The following is a 25,802-nucleotide window of genomic DNA, read 5'->3' on the forward strand; positions in this document are numbered from 1 at the left end:
AATACCGAATGGGGCAAGGGTGTCGAGTTACATTCAAGATATTTTAAGGCATGAAAAAAAAATTAAAGGAAAAAATGTTTAAATATGTAATTTTGGGGATCAAAGATGAGTTTTAAGGGATAAAATGATTGACTAGAGCAGAGCATTAATGAAAAATCTCAGTACACAACTATAGAGAAACACTGTTTTATTTATTATAAACTGCCAGCAAACATTATATCACACAAAACACAGTCGAGTTCATTAAGTATTGTACAACAATGCAATGTAAAAAAACATAAATTTAACAGTGCAATCTCCATTTACAGACAAAGAATATGGAAATGCTGAATCTTTTTTTATTGTTTGTTAATTAATACCTCAAATAAAACGATGAGTTCTGCTGGATGTGACTTTTAACATGTCTAGAGCTTGATGTTTAAAAAAAACATGTCTGTTATCATGTCCTCTTACATCATAAGAATGTAAAGTAACAAAGCAGAACTGATACATCCGACTGAAACACGAGTCGCTCAGGGTAATGACTGGATGAGGATGATCTTTTCATTAATGCAGAAACGATGAAGCACCGTGAACAGGTTTTCTCCACACCGCGACACCTGACGCTCCATCGCCAGCCGAAAATCCTCTTTCACGCCTTTGGTGATTCCTCGAGTTACGGTGTGATGTCTATGAAAACAGACACATGGCGTGTGAAGACACACAGAGCTGATACGGGTCTCAAAGTACAGAAAGAACTGAAATTAAACAAACAAAACAGCAGTTTCTCCACATTCAGAGCCATAAGAGCTGTACACAGCTCGTCCAACAAAACACTGGACACACACACACACAAATACTGTGGCAGAAAATACATAAAAGGGTGAACCTCACAAAGAAAGTCTGGATCATATTCCACGTCAAATAAAGGCTAAATATGGAGGTCAAATAACAATTGTATTGATTGCATCGTTACACCAGTAGGTGGCGACAAGTGACTCTTAAAAATGTATTGTTCATTGAATCATTCACTCAAGAGATTCATTCAAAAATGCGCATTCGTCCAGTACTGAAACAAGTGAAATATTTGAGTGAGTCATTGAATCATTCACTCAAGAGATTCATTCAAAAACGCGGATTCGTCCAGTACTGAAACAAGTGAAATATTTGAGTGAGTCATTGAATCATTCACTCAAGAGATTCGTTCAAAAACACGGATTCATCCAGTACTGAAACAAGTGAAATATTTGAGTGAGTCGTTGAATCATTCACTCAAGAGATTCGTTCAAAAACGCGGATTCGTCCAGTACTGAAACAAGTGAAATATTTGAGTGAGTCATTGAATCATTCACTCAAGAGATTCGTTCAAAAACGCGGATTCATCCAGTACTGAAACAAGTGAAATATGAGTGAGTCATTGAATCATTCACTCAAGAGATTCGTTCAAAAACACGGATTCGTCCAATACTGAAACAAGTGAAATATTTGAGTGAGTCATTGAATCATTCACTCAAGAGATTCGTTCAAAAACACGGATTCATCCAGTACTGAAACAAGTGAAATATTTGAGTGAGTCATTGAATCATTCACTCAAGAGATTCATTAAAAAACACGGATTCGTATAGTTCTGAAACAAGTGAGATATTTAAGTGAGTCATTGAATCATTCCTTCAAACAGATTTTTTTAAATAATTTATTTAGATTAATTAAACATTTTAGATTTTTATTTTGTTTAGTTGTTTAGAATCGTGGGAGAATCGTGATCTCAATTTATCCAGAATCGTGCAGCTCTACTTTCACTTGTCCTTCACAAACACGTTTACAATTTATATAAAAATATATTTAGCATTTCAATAACGAGAATCAGACTTTTTCCACATTCAGTCAGGAAAATAATGCAAATGGGTTGTTTTTCATTATGCATTATTAATTTCTTTGGATCCTCGGGGTGAAATATGACCCGGACGTTTCTCGACATTTCCTGTGAGATTCACTCATAAAAATGTAAAACGCTGATATTCAATGAAAACAACAAACACAATGTCATCAAACAAACAAAACAACGTTCTTCAAAGACTTCACAGCCATTTGAGTAAAACACAAAGAAAAGGAGCCGTATGAGAACAGGAACAATCTTGCAAAATGAAAATGCTTGAACAGAATGAAAACCCAGTGAAAAGAACTAAAAGGAGGAGAATGTAAACGCATGAGCAGGCTGGGAGGAGTTTGGGGGCGGGGTTTCGATGATGGGGGCGGGGTTTCGATGAAGGGGGCGGGGTACCTGTCAGCCTTCTGAGCCCCTGGAAGCATCAGGGTGTTTAACTCCACCCCCAGGGCGGGGCTGGGGTTCCTACGGACAGCAAACACCATTTCATCAGCACCTCGAGTGACGGGGCTGACCTCAAACGCACCGCCAGCTCTACCACAGCTCACACACTCCCACAGCGGAACAAACGCCTCGTCAGGAGATACGACACGCCTCTCTGAGATGCTTGGTTCTGATTGGTCAGTCGCAACATTCCGAGGCCAGTTATTGGCCGATAATGATGTCAACAGCAATGCTGTATAATGGCTTCTATACACCGCAGATGAACACACTCTCTCTCTCTCGTTTAATTAAACGCAGCCTCAGTTATCGACTATATTTACTGTAAAATCAAACCGGAAGACATCAGTATTAATAGGCCTATGGTAACAGTGTTGAAGTGTATAATTGGCTTTTCACCACATAAATGATGACATGATCAGTAATGAAATATTGATTTGAGAAGTTGAGATTTGATTAGAGTATATGATTTTAAAACGGTTTCTTCTCAAATCAATATTTCATTATTTATGTGGTGAAATGCCATTATATGAAGAGTGATACATAATCTGATCTAATTATTTACTGTATTTAAAATAATAATAAAACATAAAAAACCTTAAACATAATTTTTTTTTGCTAAACATATTAATAATTTAAAAATTAATATAAATTAATTAAAAATATAGACATAACGAATAAAAATGAGACAACAAAAACAAAATTACTCAAATTTTAGCTAAAATAAAATAAAATGGAAAATATAAAAATAAAACCCAATTCAAATTATTAATAAAAATGATAGTATCTTAATGACAATAAAATAATAATTTGAGATTTGCTTTTGCTTCATTTCAAATTGGACATGATGAAAGTAATACTTTATGATTTATATCTGTAAGTCGTTTTGTTTGATTCATTTTTTTTAAACTATGCTCTCGTTTCCCGACCCTAAACAGACCTCAGCTCAGACACAGCCCATAAAACTGATCATAAATGCCTGAAAAAAAAGAAAAAAAAAAGCGTCTGGAGAACATAAACACTTCTAATGAGCCAATCAGAAAGCAGGGTAAGGAAAACTCGCTAATGGTTGTTCATCGTAACCGCAGCCGATTCATTATGTCCAAAACAAAAGGAGAGAGGAAGCAGAAAGGAGGGAGAGACGTCATCATTTCCAGGTCTAATGGCTGATGTGTGTGTGTGATGTGGGCGGGACTTACTTGATAAGCATCCCCTGATTGGGCAGCAGCTCCAGCTGGACACGCCCACCTTCTGTTGTACGGAGGTAAGCAAACTCTTCTAACATGTCAATATCTAGTGGAGAAAGCTGGTCAAGGACAAACATTCTCATGAAAATACATTCGTTATGAATTATGACTGTAATTATTGGACTGTTGTTTCATATGTCAGGCTCTACAATGTTAATTTTCAGTAGTCTTTAATATGAGAATATAAAATGTGTGCGCAATACAAGCCTTAGGAAGATTGTTTAACGGGAAGGATACTGGTGACATAGTTGAAGAAGTTCTCGTATTGGAAACTGCCCTGCTGACAGATCTTATCCACCGCCTTCAGGAAGAGATTCTCACCCTGTGGCCAATCGTGTTGCAGGAGAACGATCACATGACCAAGAGCGAGGTCATCTCTGTTGTCTGTGAAAGCCCTCAGCTTAGAGAGAGACAAAACATAACTCACAATTATTATCGTGTGCTACCAACACACTCACTATATGCCTAGAGACATACATGTATATATATATATATATATTAGAAGATATACTAGAGACTGTTATAAATATTAGAAGATTAAACATTTTTATTGCTGTGTTCATTTTCTTGCTGAATTTAAATTTTTTCTTCATTATTATTATTGTATTATTAATATATATGTATAATTTTTTTTATTGTATAGTGTTATTAATGCTTTGCCACTGTAAAGATTTCTTTCACCATGCCAATAAAGCTGTTTTAATCTTGAATCTTGAATCAAAACGGATTATGAACCCGAATCTTGAGTTGAAATGTTGAGCTTACGCAGATCTAGTACCTTGAAACACGCCAGCATCAGCTGAAGACAGAAAGGAAGGATGGATTTACTGGTGCAGGGGACGAGCCTCAGATCATTACCTGAGAGAGAGAGAGAGAGAGAGAGAGAGAGAGAGAGAGAGAGAGAGGGGAGAGAGAGAGAGAGAGAGAGGAGAGAGAGAGAGAGAGAGAGAGAGAGAGGGAGAGAGAGAGAGAGAGAGAGAGAGAGAGGGAGAGAGAGGGAGAGAGAGAGAGGAAGAGAGAGAGAGAGAGAGAGAGAGAGAGAGAGAGAGAGAGAGAGAGAGGGAGAGAGAGAGAGAGAGAGAGAGGGAGAGAGAGAGAGAGAGATATTACTATAAAGTTCCTATTACTGTAAAAACTTGCCTCATGAATATTAATTAGATGACAGGACTTGATGCACACTTAGCACTGTTAGAGCCGCATGATATGTCGAAACACCATCGATACCACAAAGTCGGTTTAATTAAAGGGGTGGTTGATTATGATTTGACTTTTCTAACTTTAGTTAGTGTGTAATGTTGCTGTTTGATCATAAACAACATCTGCAAAGTTACAGCGCTCAAAGTTCAAAGCAAAGGGAGATATTTGCTTTTAAAGAAATCGCTTTTTAAGGACTACAACAAACGGCTGGTAGAGACTACACCACATTCCTCCCGGGTTAGTGACATCACCAACCCTAGAATTTACATAAACCCCGCCCCCTGAACACGATTTATAGATTATCAAGACAGAATATGCTAATTAATGACTAGAAGATAACTCCACATCAGCTTCATAAATTCATCAACTAACCATTCAGAAATGTCCTGTTGCTTCTACATGTTGTCACTTCTTCTTGAGTCTCTCCATCTTTCTGACTCCGGTTTAAACATAAAAGGCTAAAAGTCTGTGTGAGGTAATCGAAGATGCTAACACACACACACACACACACACACACACACACACACACACACACACACACACAAGCTCTTGAAGCTCCGCCCACTGTGCCGGGAGCAGCAGCTCATTTGCATTTAAAGGGTGCGGTGGATTTTTTATAGATAAGATTAATTATGTTACTAACCATGGAAATCTGACTTTAGATTTTAAACTTATGATAAACCTTTATCACACTTCCCATTTTGTTGTCTGATGGTGACTAACTTTCCATTCCAGATCTAACAATAAAACAAAATAATTCTTACTTCCTTTTATTTAGGATGTAGCCATCAGACGAACTTTGGACTCAATGTTCTGTTCTTTGACTGTATTGTGAAATGATTGACTGGAATATAAACCCCTTACAATGTTTTTGATATTTTGCTGAGGTCACTAACAAAGGGTAATGAAAGGAGGGGGGGCTTGCTTTAAACAATTTAACCAATCATATTGATAGAGCTTGACATGTTAGTCATGATGATACTATTTTGATGTGTCTGGCTTTACCCTATAAAGCCTGTTGTGTTCTTCTGTTGGGTCGAGGTTCTCTGAGTATTGCTCGAGAACTCCCGGCCGTTTGAATAAACCATCTGAGGGACATTTACTGAAGTCTGTCTCTTTTGTTATTTATGCTGCGCAGGAAAGAAGTTAGGGTAAGAGACTCTGCCAGTTGTCGACGGAAGACGCAAAGAGCTAGAGTATAAAGGTTATTAAGTGTCGATCAGTAGACACGACAGATTTATTTATTAAGCGTCGATTTGCAGTCGCTAGATAGTCAGGATTAGAAAAAATCCATTACAAGGAACAGACACAAAAGTGGCGCGTTTTTGCTCACCCTCAAAAAGTGTCAATTTTAATATGCTATAAAAAAATATCTGTGGGGTATTTTGAGCTAAAGCTTCACACACACACTCTGGGGACATCAGAGACTTATTTTACATCTTGTGAAAAGGGCATTACACCACCCCTTTAAAATAAATGCATGTGCTGCTGGAGTGAGTGCCGAACTGTGCGCAGACGTTTCGCTGCTACAGGCTTGAGTTTTACATATACAGTATATGCTGTATGACGGTCTGTCGCCGCAGAGACACTCACTCTCTCACACACACACACACACACACACACACACACACACACACACACACCTTTCCTGGTTTTGCTCCGGGGTTTGCGCTGCTCCTCGATGCTCTTCACTGCGTCCTGATTCTGGGGCGTCAGACCAGCGACCACTTCTAGAAGCTTCTCACACGCCATCTGACCAATCACAGCGGGAAGGAGACGAGACACACTGAGAACAGGCAGGCTGATGAGTGTGTGTGTGTGTGTGTGAGTGTGTGTGAGTGCGTGTGTGTGTGTGAGTGCGTGTGTGTGTGAGTGCGTGTGAGTGTGCATGTGTGAGTGTGCATATGTGTGTCTGAGTCTGAGTACGTGTGTGTGTGTGTGAGAGAGAGTGTGTGTGTGTGTGTGTGTGTGTGTTACCCTGTACTCTCCCAGGGCGTAGTGACAGGAGGCCTGCTGTATAATGGCTCTGTGCGTCTCCAGGTTTGAGGAGGTCGAGAGGGAGTTCTGGTTCTGGTTCTGCAGTGATGACATCAGAGCTAGACTGGACAGAGACTTCCGGTACTGACCCTGAACACACACACACACACAAACCAATAAAGAATAACTTTAACAAAACTTTTGCCACAGAAATGACCTTAAAATGTTTATTCCTATGGGTTATTATCGTTAACTAAAACTAAACTATTACAAATATTGTTGTTAATTAATCTAAAGCTGGAATAAAATAATATTCAGATTCATTTAGATTGATTTGTGAATCTGAATGAACTAATTTGCTTTGAACTAACATTAGTTAGTGAGCAGCGTTTTCTCCACAAAAGAGCAAGATCTAGCGGTTGATAATATAAAGAGTTAACATGAATATATGACTTAAGATATGATCTCTATTATCAATCAATCAAGCAACAAACAACAAATCATCAAACCCAGATCATACCTGATAAATGAGCATATCTGTGAGAAAGATCCGAAACCACAACCACATCTCAGTCTTCCACGCTGAGCAGATCTTAGCGAACTCTGGAATAAACCAATGACACAAGAAGTCCTCATTTACGGTTTAAAACTAATTATGACTCGTGGAATATATTAGCAGCTGTTAAAAAAAAGTTACCAGTGTGAGTCAGGACTACGGCTGTCAAATAAAAATTAGATTTTGAAGTGTGTTTTCTCAGGTTATGCACAGACACAGTTTCATGCACTATTGTAACTTCATTTTCCTTGCATTCTATTTAATTTAAGTTAATACAAGTTAATGTTCTTTAAAAATTGAATGTCATTTCATTTAATAAAAGATGCGATGATTTATTTGGTTTATATCTGCTTATGTCGCTCGCTTGTGTCCTCTAGTGGGCATAGGAGACAATACAGTACTTTTTTCCTCTAACATTAAGTATTGCCTTTAGAATTAAAGTATAATTCAAATTTTGCTAATATTTAAGAAAGAAATTCGAATTTAGCTTTTCAGCCGTTTTGACAGCCCTAGGAAGGCACAATTTTATATTTGTCTTGCTGATTAAAGGGTTAGTTCACCCAAAAATGAAAATTAGCACATGCTTTACTCACCCTGAGCTCATCCTAGGTGTGTATGACATTCTTCTCTCAGACGAATACAATCAGAGTTATATTAAAAAATGTCCTGGCTCTTCCAAGCTTTATAATGGCAGTGAATGGCTCCTAGGATGAGTTGAGGGTGAGTAAATCATGGGCTAATTTTCATTTTTGGGTGAACTATCCCTTTAAGAGTGAACTTTGAATATTTGGACAGACAGACAGACAGACAGACAGACACAGACAGACAGACAGACAGACAGACAGACAGACAGACAGATAGACAGACAGATAGACAGACAGATATACCTGTCTCCAGGCTCTGGTGTGAGTGCAGCAGATCCCAGCTTTCTCTGGCTGTACGGAAGTGCTCCAAGGTCTCGGCCCAACTCGACATCTCTGTGTTATTCACCACAATGTGCCGCCCTCTGCCTTTGGCCAACACGTCCTCATCATCAGAGCTCTATACACACACACACACACACAGAACTGATGTACACCACATACATCCACACAGAACTGACCTCAACAATAAGTAAGGGATAATGTACATCCAGCCGGTTGTTATCTCAGAATAAACCCGACAGGGAGATCAGGATCAGGTCTTCAACAGCCTGAAAGGGTTTATTCTGAGAACAAACACACACACACACACAAAAACACACACACACACACACACACACACACACACACACACACCTGAAGGGGGTTTATTCTGAAATAACAACCGGCTGGATGTTCATTATCCCGCTTATTACACGGCTACTTGTCACATAAGTAAATAATTAGACACGAAATACTGATCTGATATTTTGATCTAAATACTTTATTAGGTCTTTAAACGCAAAGCTTCCGTGGAGAGAGCAGTTTCTAGCGCGGCAAGTTCAAACTAGACGGACATTTAAGAGATACGGTATACTGTACACAAAATATTGATCTGACTGAGTTTTAATATTTTATTAGCTCACCAAATGCAAAACTTCCACGAAGAAAACCCGTTCCTAGCGAGTGTATAGCGCTGCTGACTTCAGTGACCCGATGAGCCTGTGTTTCTGTTCTCAGCGGTTGTTATCTGGGAATAACTTACCACTGGATGGCGCGATTGACCAATCAGAATCAAGTATTCCACAGAGCTGTGTAATAATGACCAATAAACTTTGACCTCTGAGACTCACCATGGTTTTCTCTCGTCCGTCGGCCAGCTTGCGTTTCTTGTGCGCGTGCTTTCGCTCCACTTCCACATCAGTGTAAACACTCGACAGATCCTCCAGCAGAACCCAGGGACTCGAGCTCAGAGAACCGTGGCCTGAAACAACATCTGGCCATTACATTTCTACAGCTTACAGAGACAGACAGATTAATGAATCACAACTAAAATATATAAAATATATATTTGGAAAGAAGTCTCTTCTGCTCAGCAAGGCTGTATTTATATCATCATCACAAATACAGTAAAAACACTGTAAAGTTTTATTACAATTTAAAAAAACTGTTTTCTATGTGAATATATAAATATACTATATATATATATATATATATTAGTATATATGATTCCATATGTTGTTAAATACATCTACTTTTTCTCCCTTATACAAATTGTTGAGTAAATAATGTGGAATATTAAATGATGATAATATTGTAACAAAATTTAACAAAAAACAATAGATGTCTGTTGCACGGTACCACTAAAAAAATGACAATACCACAATTTAGATGTTACTTGTGTTTGATCAGTTTGCATTTTTGCAAGTCATACAAGTGAATGTCAATGTTTGCACACACACTCACACACACTCTCTCTCACTCTCACTCTCACTCTCACTCTCACTCACACACACTCTCTCACTCTCACTCTCACTCACACACACTCACTGACCCTGGAAGAGTGACGGCTGCACGGCCGAGACGTAGTGAAACGCGCAGTGAAACAGCACCAGTGAGCAGCAGGTGACGATCTGACCACAGCAGCGGGAAAAACCTTCTCCATCCGCAGCAGACATGTACCGACACAACTCCGTTACACGCTGAAGGAGCTCCGAGTACGACCTGCAACACACACACACAGAGAGAGAGAGAGAGTAATAAGAGCTGATCATACGCATCAATCATTATGGACACTATCATACACCCGGTGCAATGCAGCTCCAGGCGCAACGCAAGTGTGTTTTGCTAGTTTCAGCCCGACGCAGTTTTCATTTTCACGTCCTGCGTCACATTGTTTAAATAGCAAATGCATTTGTGCGCCCATGGCCTGCTGGTCTGAAAACCAGGTGTGTGTTCAGGCGAATTGCTTTCTATTTTGAGGAACAGAAATAGACTGAGCCATTGACTTTAGAGCAGGGTTCAGTATTTTTTTATTTATTTAAAAAGCGCGTTAGTAATGTGCGCCTATAGGCGGGTCACAACGCACGTACACTCTGCTTATTACACACACACACTCTGCTTATTACACACACACACTCTACTTATTACACACACAGGGACGTGCAGCAGCACACAAACATGCCAAATATTAAAAATATAAAGATTACAATGTAAAAGATTAATATTGTGTACGTATAGACATGGTGGAATCTGGCTTGTCCCGTAGATGTCCTGCTTGCGCTTTAACACTTACACATACACACACACTTTAACCTTGTGCACGAGCAGATCCGTTTGCTCTATGGAGAATCATTCAGTTTTTCCGCTTGCAAATTCCTCCATGTAAATAAAGGGAATGAGAGACGAGACTCTGATTGGTTTATTGCATGTTACGCCCAAAACACACCCATTACTCATTAAGAGAATAAGGACAACACTTTTAGACCATGCGCCGGGAGCGCGACCATTTTTCCTGTCCTTAAACTAGCAAAAGTGGATTCGGGCCCCAAGTACACTAGAGCCGTGCGCTTTAGACCCTGCATAGAGCCCTATGACATCGTTTCACAGATCCTCACCGGCTTCCTTTCTCTCCCTGCCAATCACAGAGCGAGCCGACGACACACACCATCTCCAGCATCCGCTCCCACGGCTCCGCCACCACTGACGACTTCTCCGACAGCCCGCCAATCACAACACGCTGACTCCGCCCCCTTCCTGGAGACTTCAGACCGCCCACTTCCTGTGAGCCTGACCAATTACGAAATAGAATGTTACTGGAATAGACACTGTTGCCTGTTTCATAACTGATGAACTTTGCACCACTAATGGTGTTATTTTCCGGTTTACTTCTATGAAGCTGCTGTGTAAAAATCTGTTTCGTATAAAGCGCAATTAACTAAATAAAAATGTGCACTACTTTAGAAAACACACTATTTCTGCAGTATGCAAATTAATAGAGCAGTTGCAGAATGAAATGCAATTGCATGTGTTTACCCTGAATCTGTCCGTCCGCCGACGGCTCCTTTGTGACGTAGCAAATGTAAAACTCTGCTGCTTTGTGCATGTACTTATACAGCAGACTGACGGGGAGACACATTTCCGGATTATTCAGAATCAGCGGCAGGACGTCACACACTGAGAACGAGACCAACAGAATTGCTCAGGGAAAATAAGCACAAAAACACGAAAATACAATAATGAAGAGATGATAAATTTGTACCGAACAACTTCCTGAAGCAATTGACGGGCGTGTCCAGGTCCTCGACAGACTCCGCCTCTAACAGGGACTCTCCCAAACTCACCTGGAAGAGAGGTCAAGGGTCAGAGTGGGGCTGTCACGTGAAGGAATTTCGCGGTTGGCTTGTCAGTATCGCAGTGTTACAATATTGCGGTTATCGGGTCAAAGGTCAAGCAGGGTTTGTATTAGGTTGAAAAAATAATTATTTCTCAAACGTTTATGCATCGACCCTCAAAATAATTATTAGTTTGTGTGTTTAACATGTTTTAAACATATGTGTGAGAGCCTTCAAACAAACTTATTTATATTGCACATTTTATACAATGGTAATTCAGTGCTTTACATAAAAAAGGACTTTTATTTAGTTTATTTATTTAGTTTATTTTTATATATTATTTATTTATTCAGAGTTTTATTTAAATTCAGGTTGTTTTCTTAAGAAATGACCAGAGAGCAGGTGAATATTAGCCTATAATAACTCATTTACAGTATTGTTTGTGTTCATTAATGAGCACTGTTTCTGTCAAATAAATGAAATATATTGATGTAAGAAAGAAGGATCGGTGTGTGTGTGTGTGTGTGTGTGTGTGATGATTGCACTCACTCCATGCTGAACGACGGACTCCGGGAATCTCTTGAGTAACAGCAGCAGCATCTCTGCTTTCTCCAGCGTGTTGAAACACTGTTCTGTGGCCTTCAGGAGCATCTTACACTGAACTGGACCTGGAAGAGTCTCAAAAACACCTGCACACACACACACACATGCACAATTACTGAAGAAACTACAATTATCACATGCATGTTATTCAACAACAGTACAATAGTTATTAACTAGTTATAACTACATGTTATTAAACACACTACGGTTGTTATTATTATTAAAGTTCCCCTATTATGCCTTTTCAAAAATTACCTTTCATGTAGTGTGTAAATATTAAAGCTGTTTGTGAATGTAAAAGGTCTGCAAAGTACATCACAAATAAATCTATTGTGTCCTAAAAGAGACAATAACCGACTCTATACTGTTCGTATCACGTCAAGAGCTGAGATTCAGATATGATAATGAGCGTTTGGTTTCTGACCAATCACAGCAGACTGAGCCGTCTGACCAATCAGAGCAGAGCAGCTCTCAGAGAGGCGGGGCTTAGAGAGACTGAATCTTTGATGGAAGCGTTTCAGACACTGAGAGAAAAGAGCTGACGCTGCACTGGATATTATGAGGAAATAAAGTGTTTTTGAACTTGGATGAATGTAAACCTGTTGTAGGAGACTCAGAAACAGCCTTTAAAACACATAATATAAATATATAAATAACACATTTTGGTGTGGGTCACACACCTTTGAGAAACTGTGCGTGTTTGTCTTGGCTGTCGTTTCGTAGCGCCGCCGTGATCACCGCGATCTCACGCCAGACCACCGGCTGCTCGGGGAAGTTCACGAATCTGCGAACCAGAAAAACAACTTTAAACGACAGAAGCCGGAAATCATGAACTCATCCAGAGTGAAAGTGTGTAGTGTGGACTCACATGTCGTACAGGAGTCTGCCGGCGGAGGCCGTCCTCTCGGCGTTGCGCTCGATGCTGTACATCTCATACTGCACACACATGAACATAACACACACACACATCAGACACGAAACTGCATGCAAACACACTGCACATTCTCACATTCAGATTTGCATATGAACTTACAAGTCATTCAAGACATTTAATCAGTCCATGTATTCCCTGGGAATCGATGCTTGTCTGCATGCACACCAATTGGAAGATTAAACTAAACTAAAATACATAAAATAACTAAATAATAAATTTGAATTAATTAATTAAATAAAGAAGCATTAAATCTAACAGTACAGTAGGGCTGTCAAAACGGCTGAAAAGCTAAATTCGAATTTCTTTCTTAAATATTAGCAAAATTCGAATTATATTCTTATTTTAAAGGCAATACTTAGAGGAAAAAAGTACTGTATTGTCTCCTATGCCCACAAGAGGACGCAAGTGAGCGACATAAGCAAATATAAACCAAATAAAATCATCGCATTTTTTATTGAAATGAAATGACATTCACTTTGCATTAATTTTTCAAACAATTGTTCTTAAATAAAATATAATTTCCTTAATGTGCATGCAAGGAAAATTAGGATAAAATAGTGCATAAAACTGTGTCTTACTATCCACTTCTACTCACTACATCTACATGTTTGTCAAAAACACCAGACGCTCAACTTGATATGAGCGAGTGCTGAATTCGAAATTTTATTTGACAGTCCTACAGTACAGTACTGTATAGTGAGCCTAAAAGAATCAAAATATTTTCCAAATAATATTTTACATTTATTTATAATATAGGGGTTGGCCAATCACAACAGACTGTGACATCTGACCAATCAGAGCAGAGCAGCTCTCGGAAAGGCGGGGTTTAGAGAAACGGAATCCTTAAAGGTGCAATATGTAAGATTTTTACGTTTTATGAAACGTAACTTACAGGTAATACAAAAACTAATTTATTAGCTGATATATAATTTATATGATTTGTGAATTCTATTCATCTCTGGATAGTGAAAACACATTCTCCCATAGTTCCACTCTCCTTCATAGTGTCATCAAGCTGCGTCTTTGTTATTGTTTTGAAAATGCGACCTCTGGCGGCGAGAAATTACATATTGTACCTTTAATCGAACCGTTTCAGACACTGTGAGAAAAGAGCTCATTCTAGAAGACTGAAACCCCCTGAGCTAGAGCACTGAATTATGTGTGCAGTGGGGTTGTTATTGTATATGATCGTGTGTGTGTGTGTGTGTGTGTGTGCGTGTGTGTGTGTGTGTGTATGTGTGTGTGTGTGTGTGTGTGTCATCACCTGTATGTTGAAGTCTGTGGGATAGAGGGTACGCGCGGTGATCAGCCAGGCTTTCGCTGCATACGGGTCCTGTGGCACGAGCTCGCGCGCGCGCTTCACCAGGAACTCACAGTCGCCCTGCGCGGACATTTGTTCCCGTTAACGGGGGACAAATAAGTAAAATAAAGATAAAACCCCTCAGATGTTCAAAGACTAAAGCACAGACTAAAAAACACCGGGGCGACCGCCGAGTGTTTAACTTCCGGGTGGAACCGGGTCCTCTCCTTTGTTTCAAAATAAAAGTCTCTTTTCCCAACTCAGTGAAACGCACAGACTTCACCGAAATCGCTTACTATATCGTCACCTTCCTAAAATAATTGCCTAAGTCATTTTTCAGGTTTCTCAGAAAATTAAAAATAACTTCAATAACTTATAAAATAACTTGCCTTTTAAAATTTTAAAATTGCTTGTAAAATCTTTTGACTTAGGCCAAATAAAACGGCCTAAGTCACACTCTTGACATAGGCCATTACACTACAGGGGTAGAACTGCATGATCTGTTCAACTGAGGATGTGGGGATTTTACCAGAGGTGGACAGCATCATGAGGAGATGACTTATGCAAAAAAAATATTTTTGTCAAAAAATGACTTAGGCCATTATTTTAGGAAGGTGACGATATGTGACCCTGGACCACAAAACCAGTCACATGGGTGAATTTTCTGAAATTGAGATTTATACATCATCTGAAAGCCGAATAAATAAGCTTTCCATTGATGTATGGTTGTTAGGATAGGACAATATTGGACCGAGATATAACTATTTGAAAATCTGGAATCTGAGGGTGCAAAAAATCGAAACATTGATAAAATCGCCTTTAAAGTTGTCCATTTATGTTCGCGATTGTGCTGCATTCACTCACAAAAATAAATGTTTTATATATTTATATAAAAGAAAAATCGATAATATTGACCCATGCAATGTATTGTTGGCTTTTGCCACAAATACACCCGTGCTACTTGTGATCCTGGGTCTCATATAGTAGGCAAAAACAGTAGGCCTATGTGACAAAAGAAGTATGTCTGAATTCACAGTAGGTAAAAAGTACCTAAAGTAGCCTAGTACCTGTAATACATTAGTATTAGTACTACTTCTGACGATATTATGAAGTGTAATACAATGATTATTACTTTACTATGAGGCCACAGGAGAGGATTTAATCGCCAGGCGCTGATCACAGATCAAACATGCATAAACACCTTTTACATTACTAATCAAGAATCAGAAAAAGAAAATGTATTGCTTATGTTTTATCATTTGCTTATGTTTTATCATTAATCATTCAGCTATATCATGTGAAATGTATGTTTAATGCTTTTCTTTAATTCATATTTGTGCCTCAAATGTTTTTATATCTCAAAACTTTTGCGCTTGCTGTTTAGATGAGGGTAAAAGTCTGTAAGTTTCAGACCACAAATGCTAGACAGACCACAAATGCTCAAATGTCTCAGAATAAAGTAAGCCTAAACGAACGTTACCTTAGCTGTGTGACCTCAGACTGTGAAAACTAGACAGCCTATATTTTGTGTCTTGTGTGTTTCGATGCGATAAACTATGAAAAGAGGAACTTAGCTCTGTTCTAGATAAGGAACTGTATAATAGCGAGATCAATTCTTACAGGTCAGTCTTACCTTGAACTTAAATTATCTTTAGGCAAGAATATTATATACACATATTTTACTTAGAAATATTAGAAGTGATTTTTAACTGTTCATTTTATGTTTCTTTATTAAACTTTTAATCCTGATTATGGATGAATTTATTTTACTCTTCATTTATTATTTGATTGTCTGCTGTTAAGAAATAAAATTTTACTTAATCATCTGACTGGATCTCCTCCCTGCATCAATAACAAACCAACTGCAAATGTTTTATTGCAAGAAAATACTTTTTTATGTATTTAGTGAGATCCGGTCAGACCGAAAAGTGATGGATTATTTTTAAAATGAATAATAAAAAAGAATAAAACAATGAATATTTAGATACATTTGTAAGTTATAATCAGCTTTTAACAGTAAGTAACAAAGTTACAATAAACAAGTCTTTAACCAAATATCTCTGAGTAAAATAATATTTCCAGGAGAGTAAAGAAAGCGGAGAAGGACCCTAGTGAGGAAAAGCAATGTATATGAGCTTTGCCAATATTTTATATATCATAGTAGCCTGTGTTTGTTAATCATGTCAAAAACGATCTTTTCTTAGAATCAGCTCTGGCTTCTTGGTGTCGCACAAACATTGCGGTTTTAACACTTTAGAAGCAGAACAAATAAGCCTTTTCAACATGACTTTAATTAGGCTAATACACTTAGCTAATACTAATACTTTGAGACAAGCAATAGGACAGATAAATAAAATAGAACGAAAGATACAAATTAAATAAAGAGTGCTACGTTTTTCAGGTCTACCTAACAGAAGTAAGAAATACAGAAACTGAATAAAGTAATCAGATGAAAAACTTTAAAATGAAACACTGCATAGTCCTCACTGTACGAATTAAACACACACTGATATTTATTAAAGCTACAAAGGTTATTAAGTTGAGAGTTTAGTGATTTTTTCTTTGTCTCTTGTAATTTGATTAACATTTTTATTAGGCTGCTGTCACTTTAAAGGGGTGGTGTAATGCCCTTTTCACAAGATGTAAAATAAGTCTCTGATGTCCCCAGAGTGTGTATGTGAAGTTTTAGGACAAAATACCCCACAGATATTTATATAGCATGTTAAAATTGTCACTTTTTGAGGGTGAGCAAAAACCGTTTTGTGTCTGTCCCTTTAAATGCAAATGAGCTGCTGTAACCGCCACAGGGGGCGGAGCTTCAAGAGCTCGTGTTCTTTTACCTCACACACACATGCACTGAAAATTTCAAAACTTTTAACCTTTTATGTTCAAACCGGATTTAGAAAATGATGGAGAGACTCAAGAAGAAGAGACAACATGAAGACGCAACAGGACATTTCTGAATGGTTAGTTGATGAATTTATGTATCTGATGTGTAGTTATCTTCTAGTCATTGATTAGCATATTCTGTCATGATAATCTATAAATCGCGTTCCCGGGGGGCGGGGTTTATGTAAATTGTAGGGTTAATGGGGAGGAATGTCGTGTAGTCTCTACCAGAAGTTTGTTGTAGTCCTTAAAAAGCGATTTCTGTAAAAGCAAATATCTCCCTTTGCTTTGATCAAACAGCAACATTACACACTAACTAAAGTTAGAAAAGTGAAATCATAATCAACCACCCCTTTAAGAGTTTATCCGATCCTCCCACCAGTTTACACTCAAGACTAAACCCGACTGTTTACAAGAAAACTCAGATTTTTACATATTTTTGTGTGTATTTCACCATTTAACCAGCACAAAAAGCTGTTTGTCAGTGTGCAAATACTGAATATGAGTTCTCTTTTCAAGAATATTGCACTTTTAATAGGCTAACTCTTTTTTAACATCAAGCACGTCCCACTCTTTATTACTCATTCGTCCATGTTTCTTTATCACTCTGAGTCAATAATTCCTGCCCACTAAAAGCTGCGATACAAATAAATAGTACAAAATACCAAAAAAAAACCTATCTAAATACAAATTATTATTTCAAATACGTATTTTACTGTAAATGCATTTATCTGAAATACTGCCTTTTAACAATACAGTGCAATAAACACTAGTCCACACACTTGTGCTGCATCATGTGAGAAATGCATAAAAATAAATACATATTATGCCAATAACAAACTTGTACGTGTATTTGTGAGCGCCACCGCTGCCCACTTTCAGTTTCAAAACTAGGGACTAAAAAAAATCAGCATGAACGTTGATGTCGACAGGAAGATATATTATAGAATATCTAAATAATTGAATGCAGATGTGAAACATCTATTAATACTTGTTCTTAGGTTCGTGTGAGGTCATATCTAGAACATCTTTGCTGCATTTGTTGCTGTAAAAATGCAATGCCAATTTGAATTGTGTGCATTATTTTCTTCATAAATAAAGTAATAGTTTCTGGTCTGTTGCTTCAGTCTATTTTACCCGATTAAGTGGTTTTAAACGCTGGTGACATGCATGTTTTTATAGACGCGTTATTTTGTGGTCGGTGAAGCTCCTGCCGTTCTGCGCTTCTGCTTTTAACGTCTGGCAGAAATAGTGTTGCTTTTCTGTAACTATAACTAGAACATATGAACTTTTATATGATTCTTCAGACTAAGAATAATCTCTGAACGCATTTGCACGTTTGAGCCGATAAAGATATAGAGCTTATTTATTTATTTATTTTTAGTCTCCATTGTTTGCAAGTGTATTAGTGGAAACTGCTGACCCACGTCTGCTGGTCTTCCCCCCAGATGAGGAAACTTCCTCTTCCTTCTTTCTTTGTAAAAGTCAGATGTTTTTCTGCTGTGTTTCAGTGAGAGCCAGAACACAGACGGACCGAAGTCGGGATCTGGAGAAACATCTTCTCTCTTCTGCTGGATTACTGGCTCTTCTGGACTCTAGAAATGATCCTCATGTTTGGACTGATGCTGATGCTGAAAACTGCTGCATGTGAGTCCACTTTCAGATCAAACTCAAAGCACAAGGCCTAGGACTTGTTTTTCCAACTTACGTGAAGGTCACTTTACAGCAGCCTTGAAATCGGTTACCTTGCATTTAATACTTTATTTTATTAATACTTAATACTTTTATTTTATTTTGATCTATTTTTAAACATGTGTTTTATTGTTTAAAGTCACCCTGTGGTGAAAATCCAGCACTTTTTATGGCCTTATGAAGGAGCTAATTTGCATATTCATAGAACCTATACATTCAATGAGGGAAAGGTGTATTTTAATTTAATTTAATTTTTTATTTTGATAAAATTTTATGAATTAAACAGCTCGCTAACATACTTTATCACTATAAAAACTGAAATAACCTGTTAAGCATGAAAGTATCATGCAATCATGTAAGATATTTCTCCTTATATAGAACCTTTTTGACATAAATCGTCTTTAACGTTGAGTCAAGAACCCTAGATTTCTAAAATAACCTTTGGTTACACTTTATTTTAAGCTGTCATTGTTACAGTAATTATATATTTAAGTACTGAGTAATAATAATTAACAACATGTACTGTAATTAACTGTTATAAGTACATGTAATGTAACAAGCAATAACAATGAAAATACATGATATTTACATTTGTATTATTTACATTATACTCACAAATGAGGAACATAAGCAATTTGTCACAACCGTGTTCGTAGCGTAAGTAGAGTAGAAGTGGACGGCAGGAAAAAGAGAAATAGGATTGATTTGGTAGAAAGGGCCTTGGTTTAATGTTTGTGGTGTGGTTTATTATTTGTGGAAGTGGTAAAGTACAGGTTAATTATTACCTTTAATATATATTTTGATCTAAACCAAGTGTGAAATGTGGTTATAATAAATTATAATCCTCCTGTGATGTGTGTATGTTTTAGCAGACGATTTAAACAGTGAGAGAGTGAAAATAGTCATTTAAAGGAGTTTGTTTTAAATCTAGAAAGGCTGAAGAAACACCCAGAGATGACGAATAAACCTTTGTGTTGAAACATTACGGGTTTCAAAAGCAAGTTTAGTTGTCAGACAGTAACTGGTAATAGTAGGTGTGTCTCGAATGACACACTATCTTAAAAATAAAGATTTCAAAAGGGGATTTTTGAATTGAAGAAACATTTTTGGTTTTCCCAAGAACCTTTCAGTGATCAGCTCTTATCATTTGGATGTTTCTTAACATAAAATTTATACATTAGACAAGTAAAGTGTACAGTTTAAGTGCCATCATCTGAAAAATAAAGGTTGTTTATTAGCATTGATGGTTATATAAAGTTTTGTTTAATTGTTTTATTCAGGTTAATTAAATGCATAATCTTTTTGAAGAATTTTCAGTGTAGTTTCACTACAAAACACTGTAGAATTATTAGTATGCACTTAAATATTGGCATATGTGAGTAAAAGTGTAAACCCGACTAAAGCGTTGATCGCCCGCTGATGTCTGAGATTGATGATCGGAGTTCAGATGTTTCACTGAGATCAGATCAAGTGTCTGTTTATTCACATTTATACTGTAGAAGTTTCATTTTGTGCAAATATTTGTGTCTGTTTTTCTGAGTTTAATTTATGCTGAGAGAGTCACTGGTGATTATTGCCTATAACATGATGTTTGCATTCTTCTGAATGTCCGAAATAATGATACTTATATGTTACAGATATATTTTACAGATATATTTTATATATTTTTTTGTGTGTATGTGTATGTGTGTGTGTGTGTGTTTTGTTCTTCAGGTCTGGAGGTTAACTGCAGTTTTCATCAGTCTGATCCCTGTTACGTTGCTCTCGGAGACAAACTCAGTCTGCAGTTGGTGAACACTAGAGAATATGACCTGACGATACAAAAGAGTATAAGCAGCAAAGATAAAGATCCAGTTTGTAAAATAAAGAATGACAGTATAAAGAAAGAATGTGATCTCTTCAATAACAGACATGATGAAGTGTCAGTCAATAACGGGATTCTGATAATAAACACTGTGATCAGAGCAGATTCAGGGATTTACAGTTTACAAGTCTTTAACTCAGAAGGCACAGAAATATTTAAAAAAGATCTTCAAGTGATTGTCGAAGGTACAGTAACTCTCTCATCAGACTCATTACAATCTCATGTTCTCAACGATCTCACTCTCATGCAAATCAGTGCTAATAACACATAAAGTACAGATTAATGATAATAAGACACAGAAACAACTACATATCTTCATACAGAAACTCTCATTGGAATATTTATAATCTGATACTACAATCAGAGCCATATCTAGATTAGAGAACAACATCAACCCGCCCAATATATTCAGATAACGGCTTGATCAATGTGTGTTAACAGCTGATTTTAAAACAGTAGTTTAATTCAGTCGCTGTTCACTGTAAATTTATGTTAAAAGTTATGGCAATTTTCAATTTTTTTTCAAAGATTCAACTCATTTTTTAAAGTCAGTTCAATGTAATTTAAGTTGAAATAACTTAATCCTTCAAGTTGATTATTCAACTTTTTTACAGTGTTGTTACAAATTAATATTTTGCTGTTATTTTTGTGTAACTCTTAATAACCTCGTCCTGTGTTTTCCTTCCACAGGTGTAGATCCTGCAGTCGTCCTTCCGGTCGTTCTGGGATGTCTCGCTGTAGTTCTTATAATCCTGGTCATCGTGGCTTATTACTTTTACAAGAAGAAGAACCAGCTCAAACCCACAGCGAGTCAGTCCGGTTGAGTTCATCAATCTGTGAAATTTAGTATCGCAGCACTGCTGAATTATTGGCTTCATCACTCACTTTATTGTTTAAATTAAAACAATCCGATAAATGAATATATGAAGAGTTCAGATGCTAAAGCCTTCAGAAGTGCCGTCTGAAATTTTCTAGAATGATCATTTTTATCAAGCTTGTATATTTAAGTTCAGTGATTTCACTTAAATGGCAATGAAAATTACCTATGAATTGTCATTTAAGTGAAATTACTGAACTTAAATATACAAGCTTTATAATAATGATCATTCTAGAAGAAAATTTCAGATGGCACTCTTCATATGTACAGTAAATATAATTTATTCACTCTTATGTTGCTCCAGACCTATGTTTATATTTTTTCATTGAGTAAATAATGACAGATTTTTATATTTATGCATGAAAAACATCAAATATAACATCTTACACGTTATTAATAGAAAACAGGTGAAAGCAGAAACAGTATTGGTTAGCTTTAAATGAAGGATTTTAACATTTCCTCATAGTTTAATATTGGTGTTTAGTATTTTTTGCTTTATTAGATGCTTAATGTCAGTGTTTTCTCAGATGTTTCAGAGTGTGTGAAGGAACACGTCGCTCTGGAGAAACACCACAGAGAGGAAGAACAGAAGAAACAAGGTGAGATTCACATCGGGAGGCTTTAATGAGCGTCTGGACTCAAATACAGATTCAGAAAATATATTCACACAAATATTCAAAATCAGCTTTGACGAGTAAATAACACACAATTTTAGGAACTGATCATAATGCATAATGGTTTACTGTAGCAATGTGAAATGTAAATCTTGCCCTCGTTGTAGGCTAAACAACACTATAGGAAATATCAGCAAAGGTCACATTTTATGTAAACCTTTTACAAAAAAAATAATAATAGAAGGATTTGATCAGGTTTTGGAGGTCAGACTCTACATCTGTAAGTCCCAGTCTGATTTGTGATATTATGTCTGAGTTACAGAGCCAAACTGCATGCTTTTAATAAAAACAAAAACTGTAGAGTGAAAGACTGTGTGATAAAAACAGCATCTGTGGCTTCAGTGAAAACGAGCGGCTCGGCAGAAACTCGACCAACAAGGAAGCCGCAAGCTTATTTTCTGTTAATGTTGTAACACCATTTGTCACACAGTCCTGACGTTGAGTCACGGAATCCAGCGCAAGAAGGAAAGTGTGAGGATACATATGCATATTTATTTATACATATATATAATATATAAATATGCAAATAAAATAAAGAATATTAATAAATATGTGAATAAATAAAATAGTAATTTTTTTATAAAATACAGTAAAAAATAAATAGAGTATAAATATGCAGATAAAATAAGTACAGGCAAAGGCCTAAAAATAAATAAAATACAGGATAAATTAATAAATAAATAAAGAGTGTAAATAAATATGCAAATTAAATAAAATGTTAAATAATATAAAATACAGTATAAATAAATAAACAGTATAAATTAATATGCAAATAAAAAAATAGTAAAAATAAATAAAATACAGTATAAATAAATACGCAAATAAATGAAATACAGTATACATAATATGCAAATAAAACAGTATAAATAAAATTCAGTATAAATAAATCAAATAAAGACTATAAATTAATAAATAAATATGCAAATAAAATAAATAGTATACACAACTTAAATACAATATAAATAAATAAAGGAAAGAATAAATAAAATGAATAGTATGAATAAATAAAATACAGTATAAATAAGTATGCAAATAAATGAAATTGCAAATAAATGAAATACAGTATACATAATATGCAAATAAAACATAATATAAATAAAATTCAGTATAAATAAATCAAAGACTATAAATTAATAAATAAATATGCAAATAAAATAAATAGTATAAACAACTTAAATACATAAAGTAAAGAAATACATAAATATAAATAAATAAAGGAAAGAATAAATAAAATGAAGAGTATGAATAAATTAAATACAGTATAAATAAGTGTGCAAATAAAGTAAATATATAAATAAACAAATACAGTAACTTATTTGTCATAGGGATAAAAAATATGTTTAATGAATAATAATTTAAAAGAAGTTATTGTCACGATCCCAGTGTTGAGCTTGTTTTGTAGAGACTTTTATGTTGAAGTTTATGTTCCTGTTGTTTCTGTGTCCTCTTCCTGTGGCCATGTTTGTAGTTTTGTAGTTTTCCCTGTTGATTAGTCTTTCCTGGTACTTCATCATCATTTACTTTCAACATTAATTAACATAAATCTTGTGTATAACCTCATCTGTTCATTATCTGTGTCTGCAGATGTAGAATATGCCGCCGTCAACTCTCAGAACAAGAGGAAGAGGAAGGAGGAAGAGGTTCATTATGGAGAAGTGACATTCACCAGCTCCAGCGCCCAGCGGCCGCATCAGACGCAGGACGAGTGTGTGTATTCCCTGGTTCAGACACGCTAGTGTGAATCAAACACTAACACACAGACTGGGAGTCTGAACACACAACGGCCCAGTCATGAGCCGACTGATGCAATGCTGCGGTTATTGAGCGTCTGATGCATCCAGAACACAAATATAACCGGACAAACCCTGAATGATGTGAACAAATAAAGTTGTAACAACTCCTCAGTTTAGTCTTCACTCCACATGTGATCAATTAAAGCAAACACAGCAGATGTTAGAGTTCTGCTTTATAGTTAAACTCATCAAATTTAAATTATGTTGTTTATTGTGTGTCTGTGTAGACATTTTTCAAGCAAGTTGTTAGTGCTAATGTTTGCCTGTTAGCGGTTACATGACTCGGGGTTAGTTGAACAACAATGAAACGTTACAGCCTAACCCTAACACCTTACACACACACACACAGACACACACACACTGTCACCATTACGTTCATTGTCACTGTCATTGTATTCTTCACTGTCATCGTCATTGTCTGCACTACAGTTCCCATGATCCTCCTTGGCCCACACCTGCACCTCCTCTATATTACCCACACCTGTCATCATCATCATCATGGTCTTCAGCCGTTGTCTCGTCATCATCTGTGTATTTAAGTTCCCTTCATGTCCTCGTCATGGTCGGTGATTGTTTGTGGACAGTGCATTATATGTGCCTCATGCTGTTTCTTCTTGGATATACTGTCGTTATTGGAATAAAGCTTCTTGTTATTGTGTTACCCATTGCCTCATCGTCCTCATTGAGTCCAAGCATCACACACACACACACACACACACACACAAACTCAATTTAAATTTTTATGTAACAAAACTGTAACACAGTAACAAGCATGCTTACACAAACAAAAAAGTGTTCAATTTGAATTTATTATGGTCAATTACTATGACTGAGAGTGACACACACAAACACACACACACACACACACATCAGTTATAGTGAAAAGTAAGTGTTGAATAAAAAGCTTTCACAATCCTTTTGTTTTTTTTTGGTCGTAATCCTTATTTCATAATGTTACATCTCAGCCAGACTATGGGCTGTTTGTGTTGCACAGATAATAGTGTCATTTGATAGCAGACACTTGTAACTAGTTTGAACACACTGGCTTAAAGGGGTGGTTGATTATGATTTGACTTTTCTAACTTTAGTTAGTGTGTAATGTTGCTGTTTGTAATCTGTAAAGTTACAACGCTCAAAGTTCAAAGCAAAGGGAGATATTTGTTTTTAAAGAAATCGCTTTTTAAGGACTACAACAAACGGCTGGTAGAGACTACACCACATTCCTCCCGGGTTAGTGACATCACCAACCCTAAAATTTACATAAACCCCGCCCCCTGAATACGATTTATAGGTTATCATGACAGAATATGCTAATTGAAGATAGATAACTCCACATCAGCTTCATAAATTCATCAACTAACCATTCAGAAATGTCCTGTTGCTTCTACATGTCGTCACTTCTTCTTGAGTCTCTCCATCTTTCTGACTCCGGTTTGAACATAAAAGGCTAAAAGTTTTTTAAATTTTCAGGACACGAGCTCTTGAAGCTCCGCCCCCTGTGCCGGGAGCAGCAGCTCATTTGCATTTAAAGGGCCAGACACAAAAACTGTGTGTTTTTGCTCACCCTCAAAAAGTGACAATTTTAACATGCTATATAAAAATATCTGTGGGGTATTTTGAATACACATAAAATAAGGACATCAGAGACTTATTTTACATC

General features: G+C 36.6%; 2 protein-coding genes across 4 annotated transcripts; one reads left to right on the top strand and one right to left on the bottom strand.

Moving 5' to 3' along the window:
• Positions 1-172: 172 nt before the first annotated feature.
• Positions 173-18,891, bottom strand: ints10 (integrator complex subunit 10). Of its 3 annotated transcripts, none has more exons than XM_084133052.1 (18): positions 18,666-18,891; positions 14,318-14,434; positions 12,988-13,055; positions 12,800-12,903; positions 12,066-12,205; positions 11,444-11,525; positions 11,218-11,358; positions 10,800-10,971; positions 9,737-9,906; positions 9,036-9,166; positions 8,170-8,323; positions 7,247-7,329; positions 6,727-6,876; positions 6,393-6,501; positions 4,331-4,410; positions 3,790-3,952; positions 3,505-3,598; positions 173-669 (listed from the first exon to the last, which is right to left on the bottom strand). In XM_084133052.1, exons 3-18 carry the CDS (start codon positions 13,047-13,049, stop codon positions 513-515), a joined length of 1,992 nt encoding a protein of 663 aa, XP_083989178.1. In that variant the 5' UTR covers positions 13,050-13,055; positions 14,318-14,434; positions 18,666-18,891; the 3' UTR covers positions 173-512. The 3 variants fall into 3 exon arrangements, with proteins under 3 accessions (XP_083989178.1, XP_083989176.1, XP_083989177.1); XM_084133050.1 differs by lacking the exon at positions 18,666-18,891 and adding an exon at positions 2,261-2,329 and having other exon boundaries at positions 14,318-14,575; XM_084133051.1 differs by lacking the exon at positions 18,666-18,891 and having other exon boundaries at positions 14,318-14,575.
• Positions 18,759-24,471, top strand: LOC311094875 (uncharacterized protein). Its single transcript, XM_084133070.1, has 5 exons — positions 18,759-18,889; positions 20,648-20,983; positions 21,489-21,608; positions 22,203-22,274; positions 23,934-24,471. Exons 1-5 carry the CDS (start codon positions 18,844-18,846, stop codon positions 24,083-24,085), a joined length of 726 nt encoding a protein of 241 aa, XP_083989196.1. The 5' UTR covers positions 18,759-18,843; the 3' UTR covers positions 24,086-24,471.
• Positions 24,472-25,802: the final 1,331 nt, after the last annotated feature.

Source organism: Abramis brama (genome assembly GCF_963993115.1).
Source record: "Abramis brama genome assembly, chromosome: 13".
Lineage (NCBI taxonomy): Eukaryota > Metazoa > Chordata > Actinopteri > Cypriniformes > Leuciscidae > Abramis > Abramis brama.

Coding starts and splice junctions, on each gene's coding strand:
- ints10 (XM_084133050.1), bottom strand. CDS start 14,446: ATGTCCGCGCAGGGCGACTGTGAGTTCCTGGTGAAGCGCGCGCGCGAG. Junction 12,904..12,987: donor GGCAGACTCCTGTACGACAT/GTGAGTCCACAC, acceptor TCTGGTTCGCAG/ATTCGTGAACTTCCCCGAGC. Junction 3,599..3,789: donor CTTCTTCAACTATGTCACCA/GTATCCTTCCCG, acceptor TTTCTCCACTAG/ATATTGACATGTTAGAAGAG.
- LOC311094875 (XM_084133070.1), top strand. CDS start 18,844: ATGATCCTCATGTTTGGACTGATGCTGATGCTGAAAACTGCTGCAT. Junction 18,890..20,647: donor GATGCTGAAAACTGCTGCAT/GTGAGTCCACTT, acceptor TTTGTTCTTCAG/GTCTGGAGGTTAACTGCAGT. Junction 22,275..23,933: donor GGAAGAACAGAAGAAACAAG/GTGAGATTCACA, acceptor CTGTGTCTGCAG/ATGTAGAATATGCCGCCGTC.